This window comes from Pholis gunnellus, assembly GCF_910591455.1.
Source record: "Pholis gunnellus genome assembly, chromosome: 9".
In the NCBI taxonomy this organism is placed as follows: domain Eukaryota; kingdom Metazoa; phylum Chordata; class Actinopteri; order Perciformes; family Pholidae; genus Pholis; species Pholis gunnellus.
The window spans coordinates 27420703-27442504 of NC_136535.1; the positions used below are offsets into that span (position 1 = coordinate 27420703).

At 42.7% G+C, this 21802-nt stretch overlaps 2 protein-coding genes across 2 annotated transcripts; one reads left to right on the forward strand and one right to left on the reverse strand.

Moving 5' to 3' along the window:
• Positions 1-144: 144 nt before the first annotated feature.
• Positions 145-14034, forward strand: masp1 (MBL associated serine protease 1; the record flags this gene model as incomplete). The annotated part of the gene is made up of 13 exons (XM_079166977.1): positions 145-149; positions 825-1026; positions 2766-2943; positions 4390-4521; positions 5984-6180; positions 6259-6406; positions 6548-6666; positions 8689-8767; positions 10244-10378; positions 12202-12276; positions 12497-12768; positions 13125-13313; positions 13609-14034. The coding sequence occupies 13 exons, from the start codon at positions 145-147 to the stop codon at positions 14032-14034; spliced, it is 2157 nt and encodes a 718-aa protein (XP_079023103.1).
• A 1047-nt stretch (positions 14035-15081) lies between these two features.
• LOC306701623 (coagulation factor IX) lies at positions 15082-21337 on the reverse strand (the record flags this gene model as incomplete). Its single annotated transcript, XM_079166978.1, has 10 exons — positions 15082-15324; positions 15468-15596; positions 15667-15863; positions 15937-16051; positions 16180-16454; positions 19451-19585; positions 20427-20540; positions 20886-20910; positions 21023-21192; positions 21280-21337. The coding sequence occupies 10 exons, from the start codon at positions 21335-21337 to the stop codon at positions 15082-15084; spliced, it is 1461 nt and encodes a 486-aa protein (XP_079023104.1).
• Positions 21338-21802: the final 465 nt, after the last annotated feature.

A 21802-nucleotide genomic window follows, 5' to 3' on the forward strand; every position in this document is an offset into this window, starting at 1 on the left:
CCGTGTGTCCAGACCAGAAGAGTCCAGACCAGTTCAAACAGCGACACGGGAGTCCAGAAGAGTCCAGACCAGTTCAGACAGCGACACGGGAGTCCAGAAGAGTCCAGACCAGTTCAGACAGAAACACAAGAGTCCAGCTGAAGCATGAGGTCAGTCTATTGATTTATTACTAATCAGTCCACCGATATCAGATCTATAATGTGTTTCTGTCATTCAGGTTTAGTTGAGCTGTTTCTCTGTAAATTAAAGTTATTATTACGTATTATAATGCATTATAACTCATTATAACGTATTATAATGCATTATAACTCATTATAACGTATTATAACATATTAAAACTCACTATAACTCATTATAACATATTATAACGTATTATAACTCATTATAACGTATAACGTATTATAACATATTATAACGTATTATAACATATTATAACGTATTATAACTCATTATAACGTATTATAACATATTATAACGTATTGTAATGTATTATAACTCATTATAACGTATTATAACATATTATAACGTATTATAAAGTATTATAGCTCATTATAACGTATTATAACATATTATAACGTATTGTAAAGTATTATAGCTCATTATAACATATTATAACTCATTATAATGTATTATAACTCATTATAACGTATTATAACGTATTATAACGTATTACAACTCATTATAACTCAACTTATAACATCATACATATGACTCATTATTATTAATAATAATAATTATTATTAGTATTAGAATATAATATATATATATATCTATATGTTTAATATAACTATTATTGCTAATATAAATAATATCTTATTGATCAGGGTGTTGGTGGGGCTCCTCCTCCCTCTGGTCCTCCATGCTCAGATGTTCGGTTCCCTGAAGTCTCCTCACTTCCCTGACTCGTACCCCAGAGAGACAGTTCTCCGGTGGAACCTCAGCGTTCCTGTTGGGTTCCAGATCAAACTGTCCTTCAGCCACTTTGACCTGGAGCCGTCCTACCTGTGTGAGTACGACTACGTCAAGGTGAGACCGCACAGCATCATGGGTAGGATCTATACTGCACTCCTTCAATACACAAACCAAATGAGTGTGAGATCATATAACACTATAATACTATATATATCATATATTACATAATACTCTATATACAATTTTATATAATACTCTATATCATATATTATATAATACTCTATATACAATTTTATATAATACTCTATATCATATATTATATAATACTCTATATACAATTTTATATAATACTCTATATCATATATTATATAATACTCTATATACAATTTTATATAATACTCTGTATCATATATTATATAATACTCTATATCATATATTATATAATACTCTATATCATATATTATATAATACTCTATATCATGAATTACATAATACTCTATATCATATATTATATAATACTCTATATCATATATTATATAATACTCTATATCATATATTATATAACACTCTGTATCATATATTATATAATACTCTATATCATATATTATATAATACTCTATCATATATTATATAATACTCTATATCATATATTATATAATACTCTGTATCATATATTATATAATACTCTATATCATATATTATATAATACTCTATATCATATATTATATAATACTCTGTATCATATATTATATAATACTCTGTATCATATATTATATAATACTCTGTATCATATATTATATAATACTCTATATCATATATTATATAATACTCTATATCAGGGGTCTTCAATGTTTTTCAGGTCAAGGACCCCAAACTGACAGAGAGCAGGACCCCGACTCTATATATTGTACAGATTGTGTTTTATATTAAACTGGGCCTAGTGCCATGTACACACACACACCTGTTATCATGCAAACAATACTCAACTATTACAATAATGGACACATTCATGTTTTTAAAAAAATGTGTCTAATCAACCACCTACAAACACACACACCTACACACACATACACAAACACACACACACACACACACACACACATACACATACACATACACACACACACACACACACATACACACGCCTACACAAACACACACATACACAAACACACACAGACACACACACACACCTACACACATACACACCACAAACACACACACACACCTATACACACATACACAAAGACACACACACACCTACACACATACACACACCACAAACACACACACACACATATATTTATATTCATATGTCACTTTGCGCCACGGCAACTTTTTCCTCGACAACAAGCAGCTGCAACACAGAGAGCAGCCTTCCCACAATGCACTGCTCTGTTTGACCTGCTGTTCATTGACTCTCAGTGTAAACATCAGATAAACATGTAAACCTCTTCAGCTACTAATGATCATAAGTTATCAATAATTATAACAATAATATTATTTGTATTGTTAGTATTGTAAATTGTGATAATTATTATAAAGAATTAGTTTTTTAAAGGTAACTAGAGATGAAGTCACTCCAGCAACTAATATCAGAAGAGACGTTTCTCCCAGAGAGACATTTCAATAAATTCTTATATATGATCTATAAATGATTTTAACAAAAAGTCTCAGTTTGTTGTAGTTTCATATATGTTACCTCTGTGGGTGGAGCAGAGCTGTTAGCTAACCTAGCTGTGTTAGCACACCTTGCTCTGTAAACTAATCTAGCTCTGTTAGCTAACCCAGCTCTGCTAGCTAACCTAGCTCTGCTCCACATCTCACCTGATGCTTTCACCTGTTGTGTCCAGGTGGAGGCGGAGGGGGAGGAGCTTGCGTTGTTCTGTGGGCGGGAACAGACGGACACGGAGGCGGTTCCGTCTCAGCGGATCATCACTTCCCCCAGAAACTCCATGAGCATCCTCTTCTCCTCCGACTTCTCCAACGAGGAGCGCTACTCCGGCTTTGTGGCTCACTACAGCGCCGTGGGTGAGCAGCATAGAACCGGGGTTACAACCAGTGTTGCCAACTCCTCAGTAAGGAAAGTAGCTATTGGCTGTCCTAAAAGTCGCTAAATGACGTCATTGCCCAATTTGCATAATTGTTTAGAACTACAAATGAACTTTCTTCTGTTGATTCTTTTTTTCTTTTTTGCCATTGAAATAGGCCATCACTTCTTATGGAGCCCATTGTTAATCCCCGTCATAACAGAGGCATCATCAGCCCGTATACGCAGGAGTTTCTCTTTTTTTAAATACATTCATTTACATCCCGCTCTGTAAGCCAGGGCGGGATCAGCGGCGGCTTTGCGTGATTCATTTGCAGTCTGGACACTGAGAGTGGGTCTCCTCTCTGCTGGGACTCCTGCACAAGGTTACTGTGAGACCGACCGCCTGTGAGTGCTTTGGGATGGAGGAGGGGCTCACGGCAGCACCCGCTGCTTGTTGAGGACAGTAACTGTAAAACGAAACCTCCGTTCACGTCAGAGTCTCCAAAACACCAGAAGTCTCCAATAACACCAGAAAAAGTCGCTAGATTTGTCACTAGTAGCTTTTGACAAAAAAAGTCGACGAAGAACATTTGGAAAGTCGCCAGATTTAGTGAGAAAGTCGCCAAGTTGGCAACACTGGTTACAACAGAGTGAGCAGCATAGAACCGGGGTTACAACAGTGTGAGCAGCATAGAACTGGGGTTACAAAGGAGTGTGAGCAGCATAGAACCGGTGTTACAAAGGAGTGTGAGCAGCATAGAACCGGGGGTTACAACAGAGTGAGCAGCATAGAACCGGGGTTACAACAGTGTGAGCAGCATAGAACCGGGGTTACAACAGTGTGAGCAGCATAGAACCGGGGTTACAACAGTGTGAGCAGCATAGAACCGGGGTTACAGCAGTGTGAGCAGCATAGAACCGGGGTTACAACAGTGTGAGCAGCATAGAACCGGGGTTACAGCAGTGTGAGCAGCATAGAACCGGGGTTACAACAGTGTGAGCAGCATAGAACCGGGGTTACAACAGTGTGAGCAGCATAGAACCGGGGTTACAACAGTGTGAGCAGCATAGAACCGGGGGTTACAAAGGAGTGTGAGCAGCATAGAACCGGGGGTTACAAAGGAGTGTGAGCAGCATAGAACCGGGGTTACAACAGTGTGAGCAGCATAGAACCGGGGGTTACAAAGGAGTGTGAGCAGCATAGAACCGGGGGTTACAAAGGAGTGTGAGCAGCATAGAACCGGGGGTTACAACAGTGTGAGCAGCATAGAACCGGGGGTTACAAAGGAGTGTGAGCAGCATAGAACCGGGGTTACAACGGAAAGTGAGCAGCTGAGTCTCGTTTCTGGTCCCGCAGTGTTTATGACTCACCTTATCTACAGATAAGATGAGCAATGAGTCGAGACGTCAACATTAAACATCTCTTTTGGTCTCCGTCTCCTCAGACGTGGACGAGTGCAGCAAGCGGACTGACGAAGACCTCCTCTGTGATCACCTCTGTCACAACTACATCGGGGGGTACTACTGCTCCTGTCGACACGGTTACCTGCTGCACTCTGACAACCGCACCTGTAGAGGTGAGGCTGCAGGTGATGAGGAGACAGAAGTCGGTCCTCGTCCCTCCATGTCTCTGAACCATTCACTTCTTACCTGGTAGATCACAATTGCTAACTGATGCTGAATGATCCTGAATGTAATGATATAATGCTAATTGACCTTAATACATATTTTGTATTCCTTTAACTTCAACATATAAAAAGAATATGTTACTTTTCTAATTATACAACGGTATTATAACATTTACAAAGTAGATGTGTGAACGGACTAAAAGTAAAAAGTCTTGTGTGTGTGTGTGTAACTCTGACCTCTGTCTGACTGATAGCAGCTGGTGATTGGTGTTAAATATTTACATGTTTCTGTGTGGAGGAGTCTCTCAAGACCCCAATTAACTGGTGAGAACTGTGTCCCTGAAGGAAGCCAGAGTCAGGAACGCACGCACGCTTTTCAATTCATTGTATTTATAAACCCCAATATGATAAATCACACATATTCCTCAGACAGCTTTAAATCTGAAGGTGAGACTAGCTCAGTTCTTAGATCCTCACATCAGCAAATAGAGAATCGGATCAATAGATGTGAACAACATTACAACATAATAAATGATATGATATCAATGAGACATTATGAGACTTATAATGAGACATATAATGACAGTAGTAACAGCAGTGATAGCACTAATATTAACATAATAATAACAAAATAATTGTGACTAATAATAATAACAGCAGCAGTGGATATAATAGAATAATAATGATAATTAAAGCTGCGAGCAGCAATGAACGGGCCCTCGCATCCTCCAGCGCGTCGGGGTGCCGGCGGTACTCCGGCCTCGACCGCGGAACAACGCGTCCGCGAGTGAGACGTCATTAATCCCGCGTGGATGATGCTTTGCAAATAGTCCAATGCTATGGAAAAATGACACCAAAATCAAAATGGCCAACTTCCGGTAGGGTTTAGAGTATGGTGCCAAGAGACCTATTTTTTTCAATTGAAGTATGTTCAGGCTTGAAGTGGCATCATGCATAAGAAGTTTTGTGCGGATTGGATAATGTACCTTGGAGTTATAACAACTTATCTTTTCATAAACAATGAGGCAAAATGGCCGCCACGCCACGTCAAGTTTCTTCCACGAAAACTCCAGCTTTTGATCATTTTTACAAATCATCTGATCTAGGAGGAGATCGTTAAAGTACGAAGGCTGAAAAATGCAAAAAGTGACAAAAATCACAACTTTGCAGGTTTACTGTAGCGCCCCCTAGAGGTTGAATGCCAAAAACCTCCATCCGGCTCGTCCGCCGGCTCGTCCGCCGGCTCGTCCGCCGGCTCGTCAGCTTGTAGATTCAAGGTCTTATATTATCCGGCTCGTCAGCCGGCTCGTCAGCCGGCTCTTCAGCACCACTAGATGACGCCAAAATCCTACACACTGAAGCTTTAACTACTCTGTGTGTGTGTGTGTGTGTGTGTGTGTGTGTGTGTCAGTGGAGTGCAGTGACGGTGTATTCAGGGAACGCTCCGGTGTTCTGAGCAGCGTAGATTTCCCGTCTCCGTACCCAAAGAGCTCAGAGTGTTCATACCGGATCGAAGTGGAGCCGGGCTTCAGGCTCCGCCTCCAGTTCGACCCCCGCTTCGACGTAGAAGACCACCCTGACACCATCTGCCCCTACGACCACGTCAAGGTGAGGACAGCACATACACTCCTGTACACACACACACACACACCTGGTCTGTCAGCTGATCACCTGTCTGTGTGTCAGATCACAGCAGGAGGCAGTGACTTTGGTCCGTTCTGTGGAGGTCAACATCCAGGTGAGATTCAGACCGACAGCAACGTCGTCACCGTCTTCTTCCACAGCGACAACTCAGGAGAGAACCTGGGCTGGAGGATCACATACACATCTACAGGTAGATACACACTGTACACTACACACATCTACAGGTCGATACACACTGTACACTACACACACTATGCACTACACACTAATACACACACAGCAGTGAGTAGATGCTTAAAGCTCCTCAAAGGCTTTTATTTTGTCATGGCAGGAAGTAAGTGTCGAGCACCTGAAATCCCGCCCAATGCCCTGCTGACTCCCGTCCAATCAGAATACTCCTTCAAAGACCACATCCTGCTCACCTGTTCACCTGGATTCACACTGCTGAAGGTACAACCTGCTCTCATTGTGAAACACCACCAGGGTTATGATTATTGAATATATCTTTTTAATCTGCAGTTTTTGTTTTGAAGTCTCTGAGAAAGTTACTACAAAAACTGATTTACTGTACTGTTACAGGCCAGTGATGGATAATAAATAAGTACATTTACTCCAGTACTCTACTTTGGTTCAATCCAATTCATTTTATTCACACAGCCTATAATCACACGATAAACCTGAACCAGCCCTAACTATAAACCTGAGCCAGCCCTAACTATAAACCTGAGTCAGCCCTAACTATAAACCTGAGTCAGTCCTAACTATAAACCTGAACCAGTTCTAACTATAAACCTGAACCAGTCCTGACTATAAACCTGAGCCAGTCCTAACTATAAACCTGAGCCAGTCCTAACTATAAACCTGAGCCAGCCCTAACTATAAACCTGAGCCAGCCCTAACTATAAACCTGAGTCAGCCCTAACTATAAACCTGAACCAGCCCTAACTATAAACCTGAACCAGTCTTGACTATAAACCTGAGCCAGTCCTAACTATAAACCTGAGCCAGCCCTAACTATAAACCTGAGTCAGCCCTAACTATAAACCTGAACCAGCCCTAACTATAAACCTGAACCAGCCCTAACTATAAACCTGAGCCAGTCCTAACTATAAACCTGAGTCAGCCCTAACTATAAACCTGAACCAGCCCTAACTATAAACCTGAACCAGCCCTAACTATAAACCTGAACCAGCCCTAACTATAAACCTGAGCCAGCTCTAACTATAAACCTGAGTCAGTCCTGACTATAAACCTGAGTCAGTCCTGACTATAAACCTGATCCAGCCCTAACTATAAACCTGAGCCAGCCCTAACTATGAACCTGAGCCAGAACTAACTATAAACCTGAACCAGCCCTAACTATAAACCTGAGCCAGTCCTAACTATAAACCTGAACCAGCCCTAACTATAAACCTGAACCAGCCCTAACTATAAACCTGAGTCAGCCCTAACTATAAACCTGAACCAGCCCTAACTATAAACCTGAACCAGCCCTAACTATAAACCTGAACCAGCCCTAACTATAAACCTGAGCCAGCTCTAACTATAAACCTGAGTCAGTCCTGACTATAAACCTGAGTCAGTCCTGACTATAAACCTGATCCAGCCCTAACTATAAACCTGAACCAGCCCTAACTATAAACCTGAGCCAGCCCTAACTATAAACCTGAACCAACCCTAACTATAAACCTGAACCAGCCCTAACTATAAACCTGAACCAGTCCTAACTATAAACCTGAACCAGTCCTATCTATAAACCTGAACCAGCCCTAACTATAAACCTGAACCAACCCTAACTATAAACCTGAACCAACCCTAACTATAAACCTGAACCAGTCCTAACTATAAACCTGAACCAGCCCTAACTATAAACCTGAACCAGCCCTAACTATAAACCTGAACCAGCCCTAACTATAAACCTGAACCAACCCTAACTATAAACCTGAACCAACCCTAACTATAAACCTGAACCAGCCCTAACTATAAACCTGAACCAGTCCTAACTATAAACCTGAACCAGCCCTAACTATAAACCTGAACCAGTCCTAACTATAAACCTGAACCAGCCCTAACTATAAACCTGAACCAGCCCTAACTATAAACCTGAACCAACCCTAACTATAAACCTGAACCAGCCCTAACTATAAACCTGAGCCAGCCCTAACTATAAACCTGAACCAGCCCTAACTATAAACCTGAACCAGCCCTAACTATAAACCTGAGCCAGCCCTAACTATAAACCTGAACCAGTCCTAACTATAAACCTGAGCTAACCCTACTTGACTAAATTGAGCGTTTGTGGAGGATTCCTACTTTACATACACACACTGGGACTGATCTGATAAACAGGACTTAAACCAGCACATTGTTGTATTGGTTGTGGGTACTTCTTGGACTACTGCTGCATGTCCTGTGAACTGATGTTTCTTATCTTGTCCTGTGTCTTTCTCTCTTTGTGTCTCTGTGGTTCAGGACGGAGAGAGTCTGGATCACTATCAGATGGACTGTCAGTCTGATGGATCGTGGAGTAGCAGTCCTCCTCAATGTCAGAGTAAGAACTCATGTTATTCATTATTAAATCATTACAAACACTAAACACGTCCGTTCACTCAGTGCTGACCTCTGACCTCTGACTTCTTTTATTTTAGCTAAATTCTCTTTTTCAAACAACAAGAAGGCAGCATTAACACATATTCTATCACTATTACATTTCCTATAGATCACCTATATATATATATATATATATATATATCAGCTTCACACATGTACCTGTAACTGTACATGGTAACTGTATATAGTAACTGGATATATAGTTACTTTATATACAGTAACTGTAGCTGATATAGTTGCTGTATATAGTTTCTGTATTTAATTATTATACAGTTACTGTTTATACAGTAACTGTATAATAACTATATGTAGTAACTGTACATAGGAACGGTATTATATCTTTATATAGTAACGGGACATAGTAAATATATATATAATAACTGTTTAGTAACTATATATAACTGTACATACTAACTGTATAGTAATTGTATACATAGTAAATGTACATAGTAACTATATATATATATAGTAACTGTACAGAGTACCTGTATAGTTATATATATGGTAACTGTAACGTATCTGTACATATGTATATATATATATATATATATATATATATATATATATATATGTATATATATATATATATATATATATATATATATATATATATATATATATATACATATCTATAGTAACTGGAGCACCAGAGCTCAGATCAGGTTGAACTTGATGTTTTCTGTCTCTCTCTGTAGAAACAGCCTCTCGGAGGAGGAGGCGGTCTTTGTCCAACATCTTAACCAATCACAGTCCAGATTAGTCGTGATTCTTATTCGCTGATAAACTGTAGGAACAGTTTATATATTTGTCAGTAGTTTTAGATTATTTTCTAATAAAACTAATAAAAAAAGAATCTCCAGTCGTGTGTTTTTGTCAAACAATCTGTCGATAATAATAATAATGATGATCATCATCATAATAATCTGATGTTAATGCTGCCGTGTCATCAGTGACATCACAGCAACACTCAGGCTTCTGATGATAAACTGAAGTTTGGATCGATGACGTTTAGATTCTGGAGGAACTCTGACAGGAAGTAGTCGTAGCAGCAATAACCTGTGACAGCAGCACAGAAAGAGTCCTGTGACTCTAATATCATATATATATATATATATATATATGTTCATATCACATTAGAAATCATCTGCAGCATTTATTAACATAATGCTAACATTAAAAATACTGTAGAAAAAGAGCAGAAAAGACTTAAAATATCTAAATGTGAGATTCATATTGAAAAGAACTGCCTGAATGTGGATCCATTATATTCTAAATATAGAAAATATGTGTGTGTCACCATGGTTCAGTTATTAAGGACAATCGTTCCATCAGGTCTTATTGTACCGTCTCAGAGCTGATGGTCTTCATCACGGTTCCTCTTCACTCTGAAAGCTGATTGGGCGTCTCTCTTTCACAGCGGTGCATTGTGGGAGTCCCAAGTTGGTCGCCATGGCCGACCTGGTGTTTGGAAGTAAAGACAACAGCACACGGTTCGGATCGAGTGTTCAGTACGTCTGCAGGGAGGACAGCCTCCAGCTCAGCAGCAGCACCAGTAAGAGGACCAGGACTGTGTTACAGGAAGTCACAGAGTCATACAGTCATAGAGTCATAGAGTCATAGAGCCATAGAGCCATAGAGTCATAGAGTCATAGAGCCATAGAGTCATAGAGCCATAGAGTCATAGTCATAGAGCCATAGAACCATAGAGTCATAGAGTCATAGAGCCATAGAGTCATAGAGCCATAGAGCCATAGAGTCATAGAGCCATAGAGTCATAGAGCCATAGAGTCATAGTCATAGAGCCATAGAACCATAGAGTCATAGAGTCATAGAGCCATAGAGTCATAGAGTCATAGAGCCATAGAGTCATAGAGCCATAGAGTCATAGAGTCATAGAGCCATAGAGTCATAGAGCCATAGAGTCATAGTCATAGAGCCATAGAACCATAGAGTCATAGAGTCATAGAGTCATAGAGCCATAGAGTCATAGTCATAGAGCCATAGAACCATAGAGTCATAGAGCCATAGAGTCATAGAGTCATAGAGTCATAGAGTCATAGAGTCATAGAGCCATAGAGTCATAGAGCCATAGAGTCATAGTCATAGAGCCATAGAACCATAGAGTCATAGAGTCATAGAGTCATAGAGCCATAGAGTCATAGAGCCATAGAGTCATAGTCATAGAGCCATAGAACCATAGAGTCATAGAGTCATAGAGCCATAGAGCCATAGAGTCATAGAGCCATAGAGTCATAGTCATAGAGCCATAGAACCATAGAGTCATAGAGTCATAGAGTCATAGAGCCATAGAGCCATAGAGTCATAGAGTCATAGAGCCATAGAGTCATAGAGCCATAGAGTCATAGTCATAGAGCCATAGAACCATAGAGTCATAGAGTCATAGAGCCATAGAGTCATAGAGCCATAGAGCCATAGAGCCATAGAGTCATAGAGCCATAGAGTCATAGAGCCATAGAGTCATAGTCATAGAGCCATAGAACCATAGAGTCATAGAGTCATAGAGCCATAGAGTCATAGAGTCATAGAGCCATAGAGCCATAGAGTCATAGTCATAGAGCCATAGAACCATAGAGTCATAGAGTCATAGAGCCATAGAGTCATAGAGTCATAGAGCCATAGAGCCATAGAGTCATAGAGTCATAGAGCCATAGAGTCATAGAGCCATAGAGTCATAGTCATAGAGCCATAGAACCATAGAGTCATAGAGTCATAGAGCCATAGAGTCATAGAGCCATAGAGTCATAGTCATAGAGCCATAGAGCCATAGAGTCATAGTCATAGAGCCATAGAGCCATAGAGTCATAGTCATAGAGTCATAGAGCCATAGAGCCATAGAGTCATAGAGCCATAGAGTCATAGAGCCATAGAGTCATAGTCATAGAGCCATAGAGTCATAGAGCCATAGAGCCATAGAGCCATAGAGTCATAGTCATAGAGCCATAGAACCATAGAGTCATAGTCATAGAGCCATAGAGTCATAGAGCCATAGAGTCATAGTCATAGAGCCATAGAACCATAGAGTCATAGTCATAGAGTCATAGAGCCATAGAGTCATAGAGCCATAGAGTCATAGTCATAGAGCCATAGAGCCATAGAGTCATAGTCATAGAGTCATAGAGCCATAGAGCCATAGAGCCATAGAGTCATAGAGCCATAGAGCCATAGAGTCATAGTCATAGAGCCATAGAGTCATAGAGCCATAGAGTCATAGAGCCATAGAGTCATAGAGCCATAGAGTCATAGAGTCATAGAGCCATAGAGCCATAGAGTACTGAATTAAACAGTCACAACAGTACAATATGTCATAACACGTCAGTGTTGTATGTCCAAACACAACGTGTGTGTGTGTGGCAGGTCTCTACGTCTGCGGGCCGAGTGGAGAATGGGTCAACTCACAATCAGGGACAAGACCGCCGAGCTGTTCACCAGGTAACCTTCAACCTACACATGACCTCATCTTCCTCACTGAGAGAGTGAATCCATGAGCTCATCATCACTACTGAATATACATAGATATCTGTGTCTCATTGAACAGTCTGTGTCTCATTGAACAGTCTGTGTCTCATTGAACAGTCTGTGTCTCATTAAACAGTCTGTGTCTCATTGAACAGTCTGTGTCTCATTGAACAGTCTGTGTCTCATTGAACAGTCTGTGTCTCTGTGGTTCTTCCAGCCTGCGGTCAGCCCTCCCGGTCCTTCCCCCCTCAGGTGAAGCGGATCGTGGGAGGTCTCCGGTCCGAGCCCGGCCTGTTCCCGTGGCAGGTTCTGCTCAGTGTGGAGGATCTGTCCCGTGTCCCTGAGGACCGCTGGTTCGGTTCTGGGGCCCTTCTGTCCCAGTCCTGGGTCCTTACAGCGGCCCACGTCCTGAGGTCTCAGAGGAGGGACACGACCGTCGTCCCTGTGGCCCCGGAGCACGTCAAGGTCTTAACTTCTATATTTTAATTTAATATTAATTTTACATTTCAACTAATATTTTGATTACTTTTAATATTATTTAACATTGGAGGTTGAGATATTTAGCTGGTCCTTAAAGTTTGATATGATGCTGGCTTTGCTACATAAGCCCCGCCTTCTGTGACCATCTGACCAATCTGTGTGCTGATTACCTTATATGGTCATGTGACCCAGTTTAACCAGTTTAACCAGTTTAACCAGTACAACCAGTTTAACCAGTTTAACCAGTTTAACCAGTATAACCAATATAACCAGTACAACCAATTTAACCAGTATAACCAGTATAACCGATATAACCATTATAACCAGTCCATGTGATTCAGGTGTTTCTGGGTCTCCATGACGCTGCAGACAAACATCTGGCCACCAACCGTTCGGTGGAGAAAATCTTCCTCCACCCGAACTTCCAACCTGACAACTACAACAACGACATCGCTCTGCTGAGGCTGGAGGAGCCGGTGGAGTTCACCGAGTTCATCCGGCCCGTGTGTCTGCCTCCACCTCGAAACCAGGTACAAGTACTACTAGTACTACTAGTACTACTACTGTATGATAGTATGTGTGTCTGCCTCCACCTCGAAACCAGGTACAAGTACTACTAGTACTACTAGTACTACTACTGTATGATAGTATGTGTGTCTGCCTCCACCTCGAAACCAGGTACAAGTACTACTAGTACTACTAGTACTACTACTGTATGATAGTATGTGTGTCTGCCTCCACCTAGAAACCAGGTACAAGTACTACTAGTACTACTAGTACTAGGGTAAGACTCTCCCCCTTCACCTCTCCCTCTCTCTGTTTCAGGACGACCCCCCCTCACCTCTCCCTAACTCTTTGGGTGTAGTTGCTGGGTGGGGGATCTCCAATCTCAACACCTCGTCCTCCAGTGACCCTGAGATGACCTCTGACCTCTTGCAGTACGTAAAGCTGCCGGTGGTCTCTCAGGACGAGTGTGAGGGGAGCTACGCCTCACGCTCCGTCAGCTACAACATCACCCACAACATGTTCTGCGCCGGTTTCTTGGAGGGTGGGAGGGACACCTGTCTGGGGGACAGCGGGGGGGCGTTTGTGATGGAGGACAGGGTCAGCAGGAGGTGGGTGGTGTTTGGGTTGGTGTCCTGGGGGGGGCCGGAGGACTGTGGGAGTCAGAGGGTCTACGGAGTCTACACCAGAGTGGCTAATTATGTGGAGTGGATACAGAAGCACCTTCAGACTGCCCCCTGGTGGTGAGACGGGTGGAGACGGCTGGTAACTAACGTTACTGGTTAGTTATTGTTAGTTACTGGTTAGTTATTGTTAGTTACTGGTTAGTTATTGTTCATTACTGGTTAGTTATTGTTAGTTACTGGTTAGTTATTGTTAGTTACTGGTTAGTTATTGTTAGTTACTGGTTAGTCATTGTTAGTTACTGGTTAGTCATTGTTCGTTACTGGTTAGTCATTGTTAGTTACTGGTTAGTTATTTTTCGTTACTGGTTAGTTATTGTTAGTTACTGGTTAGTCATTGTTAGTTACTGGTTAGTTATTGTTAGTTACTGGTTAGTTATTGTTAGTTACTGGTTAGTCATTGTTAGTTACTGGTTAGTTATTGTTAGTTACTGGTTAGTTATTGTTCGTTACTGGTTAGTCACTGGTTTGTTATTGGTTTGGTTTGTTATGGTTTATTACTGGTTTGTTATTTTTTCATATTGTTTGTTACTGGTTTGTTATTGTTTGTTATTAGATTGTTATTGTTTTGGTTTGTTATTAGTTTGTTACTGGTTATATACTGGTTTGTTTGTTTTCACTAATATTTGTACACTCTTTTGTATGAATTGTATTAAAGCTGCACCATATTTCACCATATGAAAAATACATTGAGTCACTTTTGTGCTCTAATAAACATTTTAATCATAAAGATAGTGTTTGTATTGATATGAATGAATGTATTGATTTGAATGCTCACCCACAGAGTATTAATAAACTGTTATAAACACTTTTTGCAGAGAAAATCTCTGAGTTTGTGTATTTGACATCATTTTACAGACGTTATTCAGAAAATAGAAAACAAACACGTAATTATCATTTTAATACACTTTGACTTGGTTTTGCTATTATGAATTAAATATCAAACAAGGATTAAACATAAACAAACGTTTATGCTCCGATGAAAAAGAACCAATTAGAAAGGAGAGAGGAACAAGCTGATGGATGTTCAACTATTACAGTTTTCGTTTGGCTCCTTTTGCTTTGAATTTGAAAAATGAAAAAGAAAAAAGATCATTTCAGTCTGTTTGTCTCAACTCTCGGTACCGTTCAGGTCTAGTCTCTCCATGGTGTCTCGGATCCAGTTCAGGAAGTTCCCTAGTCGGGTATAAACTCCGTACTTCCCCTTTGCAGCACATTTCTCTCCCCAGCTCACCACTCCGGTCAGAAACCAGGTCCCTCTGTAGTTCACCACGAACGGGCCTCCACTGTCTCCGCTGCAGGCGTCCATCCCGACATCATGGTAACCGGCACAGAACATGTTGTCTGTGACCACCTGGGGGACGGATGGAGACAGTGACATCATCTACACACATTACATCATCATCTACACACATGACATCATTAAAGGCTTCACAACATATCTATTTAGCACTACAGTATGTACAGTACAGGGTAAAGTGTGTACCCTCTGATCACCTGTTCAGTGGAGGCGGTACAGTCTCTGTGGCTGACCACTGGGAGCGTGACCTTCCTGAGGAAGCGGGAGGAGGACCTTCCCCGGTAGTGAGTGAGTCCCCAGCCCGTCACCACGCCCCGGTTCTCCTCCTGAACACACAAACACAGACTGTCCCTCTCCATGCAGACTGGAAACCATCAGTGTTTTAAATAGAGTTACCTGCAGCAGGTATCTGGACAGGTGGGGGTCGGGGAGGCAGGCGGGGACGGCGGTGGGGCTCCTGACGACGGGCCTGTCGAGGTACAGCAGAGCGATGTCGCTGTCGAAGGTGAAGGAATGGAAGTGAGGATGGACGAAGACCTTCTGAACCTTGATCACCTGCTCCCCTGGATCAGGACGTCGTTTATCATAATCACCTGAACACAAAGACGTTATTCATCGTTCAGAGGAAGTCGCACAAACCAGGAACATTAACACACATGTGGTCACCTATGGTAACGTGGTCCGCAGTCTCCTCCAGGCAGTGAGCAGCAGAGACCACCCAACGGTCAGAGACCAGAGTCCCTCCACAGAAACCATACCCATCAGACCTGCAGACCAGAACCTGACCCCCCCCACACACACACACACACACACACACACACACAGAACACTATGTTAAAGTAAACATTAAAGCTGATTTAAATATGTGTAAAATGAATGAATGAATGTTGATCCAGAATGTCTGATCACCTGCCAGGGACTCCCTCCTGGTCTCTCCAGGACTCCACCCACGATACGACCAGTGACCCCCTCTCCTCCCCCCTCCTCCCCCCTCAGCTGGGTCTCATTGCCCCCCCTTTGTCCAGATGTTGAGTTCACCATCACCAGCTCCTCCTCCGTCTCAGTAACGTTCAGTTCAACCAGCCAGCTGTCGGTGACGTTGTCGTTCATCATTGTGACGTTGAGCAGAGAACGACTTCGGTACGAAGAAGACCAGACTCTGTTCTGACCACAAGGAAACGACACTGGACCAGAAACACACCGTGAGGTTACTAAACACCGTGAGGTTACTACACACCGTGAGGTTACTAAACACCGTGAGGTTACTACACACCGTGAGGTTACTAAATACCGTGAGGTTACTACACACCGTGAGGTTACTAAACACCGTGAGGTTACTACACACCGTGAGGTTACTACACACCGTGAGGTTACTAAACACCGTGAGGTTACTACACACCGTGAGGTTACTACACACCGTGAGGTTACTAAACACCGTGAGGTTACTACACACCGTGAGGTTACTACACACCGTGAGGTTACTAAATACCATGAGGTTACTACACACCGTGAGGTTACTACACACCGTGAGGTTACTAAACACCGTGAGGTTACTAAACACCGTGAGGTTACTACACACCGTGAGGTTACTACACACCGTGAGGTTACTAAACACCGTGAGGTTACTACACACCGTGAGGTTACTACACACCGTGAGGTTACTACACACCGTGAGGTTACTAAACACCGTGAGGTTACTACACACCGTGAGGTTACTACACACCGTGAGGTTACTAAACACCGTGAGGTTACTAAACACAGTGAGGTTACTACACACCGTGAGGTTACTACACACCGTGAGGTTACTAAACACCGTGAGGTTACTACACACCGTGAGGTTACTAAACACCGTGAGGTTACTACACACCGTGAGGTTACTACACACCGTGAGGTTACTACACACCGTGAGGTTACTAAACACCGTGAGGTACACTACACACCGTGAGGTTACTACACACCGTGAGGTTACTAAACACCGTGAGGTTACTACACACCGTGAGGTTACTAAACACCGTGAGGTTACTACACACCGTGAGGTTACTAAACACCGTGAGGTTACTACACACCGTGAGGTTACTACACACCGTGAGGTACACTACACACCGTGAGGTACACTACACACCGTGAGGTTACTAAACACCGTGAGGTTACTACACACCGTGAGGTACACTACACACCGTGAGGTACACTACACACCGTGAGGTTACTACACACCGTGAGGTTACTAAACACCGTGAGGTTACTACACACCGTGAGGTTACTAAACACCGTGAGGTTACTACACACCGTGAGGTTACTAAACACCGTGAGGTTACTACACACCGTGAGGTTACTACACACCGTGAGGTTACTAAACACCGTGAGGTTACTACACACCGTGAGGTTACTACACACCGTGAGGTACACTACACACCGTGAGGTACACTACACACCGTGAGGTACACTACACACCGTGAGGTTACTACACACCGTGAGGTTACTAAACACTGTGAGGTTACTAAACACCGTGAGGTTACTACACACCGTGAGGTTACTAAACACCGTGAGGTTACTACACACCGTGAGGTTACTAATCACCGTGAGGTTACTAAACACCGTGAGGTTACTACACACCGTGAGGTTACTACACACCGTGAGGTTACTACACACCGTGAGGTTACTAAACACCGTGAGGTTACTACACACCGTGAGGTTACTACACACCGTGAGGTTACTACACACCGTGAGGTTACTAAACACCGTGAGGTTACTACACACCGTGAGGTTACTAAACACCGTGAGGTACACTACACACCGTGAGGTTACTACACACCGTGAGGTTACTAAACACCGTGAGGTTACTACACACCGTGAGGTTACTAAACACCGTGAGGTTACTAAACACCGTGAGGTACACTACACACCGTGAGGTTACTAAACACCGTGAGGTTACTACACACCGTGAGGTTACTAAACACCGTGAGGTTACTACACACCGTGAGGTTACTAAACACCGTGAGGTTACTACACACCGTGAGGTTACTAAACACCGTGAGGTTACTACACACCGTGAGGTTACTACACACCGTGAGGTTACTAAACACCGTGAGGTTACTACACACCGTGAGGTTACTAAACACCGTGAGGTTACTACACACCGTGAGGTTACTACACACCGTGAGGTTACTAAACACCGTGAGGTTACTACACACCGTGAGGTTACTAAACACCGTGAGGTTACTACACACCGTGAGGTTACTACACACCGTGAGGTACACTACACACCGTGAGGTTACTACACACCGTGAGGTTACTACACACCGTGAGGTACACTACACACCGTGAGGTCCACTACACACCGTGAGGTTACTACACACCGTGAGGTTACTACACACCGTGAGGTTACTAAACACGGTGAGGTTACTACACACCGTGAGGTTACTACACACCGTGAGGTACACTACACACCGTGAGGTTACTAAACACCGTGAGGTTACTAAACACCGTGAGGTTACTACACACCGTGAGGTTACTAAACACCGTGAGGTTACTACACACCGTGAGGTTACTAAACACCGTGAGGTTACTACACACCGTGAGGTTACTAAACACCGTGAGGTTACTAAACACCGTGAGGTACACTACACACCGTGAGGTTACTAAACACCGTGAGGTTACTACACACCGTGAGGTTACTAAACACCGTGAGGTTACTAAACACCGTGAGGTTACTAAACACCGTGAGGTTACTACACACCGTGAGGTTACTAAACACCGTGAGGTTACTAAACACCGTGAGGTACACTACACACCGTGAGGTTACTAAACACCGTGAGGTTACTACACACCGTGAGGTACACTACACACCGTGAGGTTACTAAACACCGTGAGGTTACTACACACCGTGAGGTTACTAAACACCGTGAGGTTACTAAACACCGTGAGGTTACTAAACACCGTGAGGTACACTACACACCGTGAGGTTACTAAACACCGTGAGGTTACTAAACACCGTGAGGTTACTAAACACCGTGAGGTTACTACACACCGTGAGGTACACTACACACCGTGAGGTTACTACACACCGTGAGGTTACTACACACCGTGAGGTTACTAAACACCGTGAGGTTACTACACACCGTGAGGTACACTATACCCTGTGAGGTAGTAACTGTTATAACCTGGGTTCTATGAGTGTTACCTGTCTTGGAGCAGCTGTGTCCGTCCTCCTCCAGTCTGAATCCATCAGCGCAGCCACACTGGACTCCAGCGCCCCCCTGCTGATCTCTGCAGTACTGCATGCAGCCGCCGTTTCTATAGTGACACTGCACCACCGCTACAGACAAGATTTCTTTGTTCACACTTTGTTGCCATAGTAACCACAGAAAACTCAATTGTTTCTGTTGTTATTAATTTGAAATGTTGACTCCTTCCGTATATGATGTATATATATATATATTAGTGCTGGGCAAGTTAACGCGTTATTATCACGTTAACGCATTAATTAATTAACGGCGACAATTATTTTATCGCACGTTAACGCAGTTTTTTTTCAAGACATTTTTAACACAAGAACCGACCGGCCGGCAGCGAGCAGTGAACAGCTGTTTGTGTGGCGTCTCTTCCTGTTTCCTTCACCTACATTACCCTGGGTCCTAAGTCCCTCCATGTACAGCTTCTTATCGCCCTCTATGTACCAACGTACATTTATAACAAACACCACACATATTACGTAATCAGCGTAGCATCGCGTCTGACCAACACACCAACAAAATAAATACATTATTATCATTTAGTTGTCACTACTGAGAGTTTAACAAACATTAAAACATGACGTAGATAGGTTTCAGGTTTCAAGATGTATATTTAAATTCATCTCTGACACACATGAAGATAAAGTTGTGAACACCGGCTGAATATCTATGATCAGAATCATTATAACTGTGTTATAACTGCTGCTGTGTGAAGAGAATCCTGCTGTTAACAAGAACCTGATGAGTTTAAAGTGTTTACACCAAATGTTGTTGACCTTTAGTTCATAGAGCAGCACTTTAACATGAAAGAGCTGAACACACTACTTTAGATTCATTGTTGAGTTTTGCCCTTAACAATTAAAACATTGTAATGGTTGCCCAGCACTAATATATATATATATGTATGTATATAACCATGGTTACCTGAGTCGCACGTCTTTCCGTGGAATTGAGGAGGACAAAGACACAAGAAGTCTCCTTCGTCCAGAGAGCACAGTCCTCCATTCAGACAGGGGCTGGTCCTACAAGGGTTCAGATCTACGACACAGAGCAGAGACAATCGAACGCACCACGAATCAGATCTACGACACAGAGCAGAGACACTCGAACGCACCACGACTACCTCTGAGCAGATTGAAGATCATGTGGAGTGATTGAAAGCTCCTGAACAGCTGCTAACAGCTACTGGACCCTGTTGTGAGGCTGTTTTGTCAAATATTGGAAAAGTACCTTAGATCAGGTTTAAATAAAGGATCAGCAGGACCACATGAATCCAGATCGGTGAGGTCACATGAGGATCTGGATCAGTTCGGTGAAGACGGATCCTCAGTCTGAATATTAGGGAGCGTTCTTTTACATCATTTTGATGATGAATATACTCACTCGTGTATTTGTACCAGAACTCCAGCTGTGGAACCAGAACTCAGAGTTAGTACAGTACTGGGAGTACTCCAGAACTCATATCAACATGTAGTTCCGGGACCTCAGATTGGACCTTGGACCACAGTGGTCCTACTTACCGTCTTCTCTCTAGTCTGGAAGATCTCGGCGGCCTCCTCCTGAGAGCAGACCTCCTCGTGACATTCCCTCTCCAGGTCTCCAGGTAACACCTCCTCCAGGAAGGAGTTGGCTCGTCTCCTCCTGGAGGACGAGAACAGGACCTGAACCGCCGAGGACCGGTCCAGGATCACTGAGGGGGGGTGCGAAGTCCTGGTGAGTACTGATCAAACAAATACTCTGTACTCTACTGCAGTACTAATACATCGGTCCATCTCACCTGCACATTGGATCAGTTCAGAGCAGGTGAGCAGAGTGAGAGTCCAGACCAGCATCATGTCTTCTCTTGGTCTCTAACGGTCTCCTGTGAGGACAGACGCTTGGTGTCAGAGCTAAAATGGACTCCAGCTGATTGTTGACCACAGTTCAAATATTGACAGACGTCATAGCAGCTCAAAGACCACAAGAGACCAGTTCAGCATGAAGAGGTCAAAGGTCATCCTGCTGGACACACTAAAAAACATTCATAATAATAACTTTAGGTTTATATTTTAAAAATAATTGATTTTCCCCTTTAAAATATAAACACACAGTATATGTGTAGTATAATACAGGTAGAGAACAGAGTACCTGAGCAGGTAGTGAACAGAGTACCTGAACAGGTAGTGAACAGAGTACCTGAACAGGTAGAGAACAGAGTACCTGAGCAGGTAGTGAACAGAGTACCTGAGCAGGTAGAGAACAGAGTACCTGAGCAGGTAGTGAACAGAGTACCTGAACAGGTAGAGAACAGAGTACCTGAG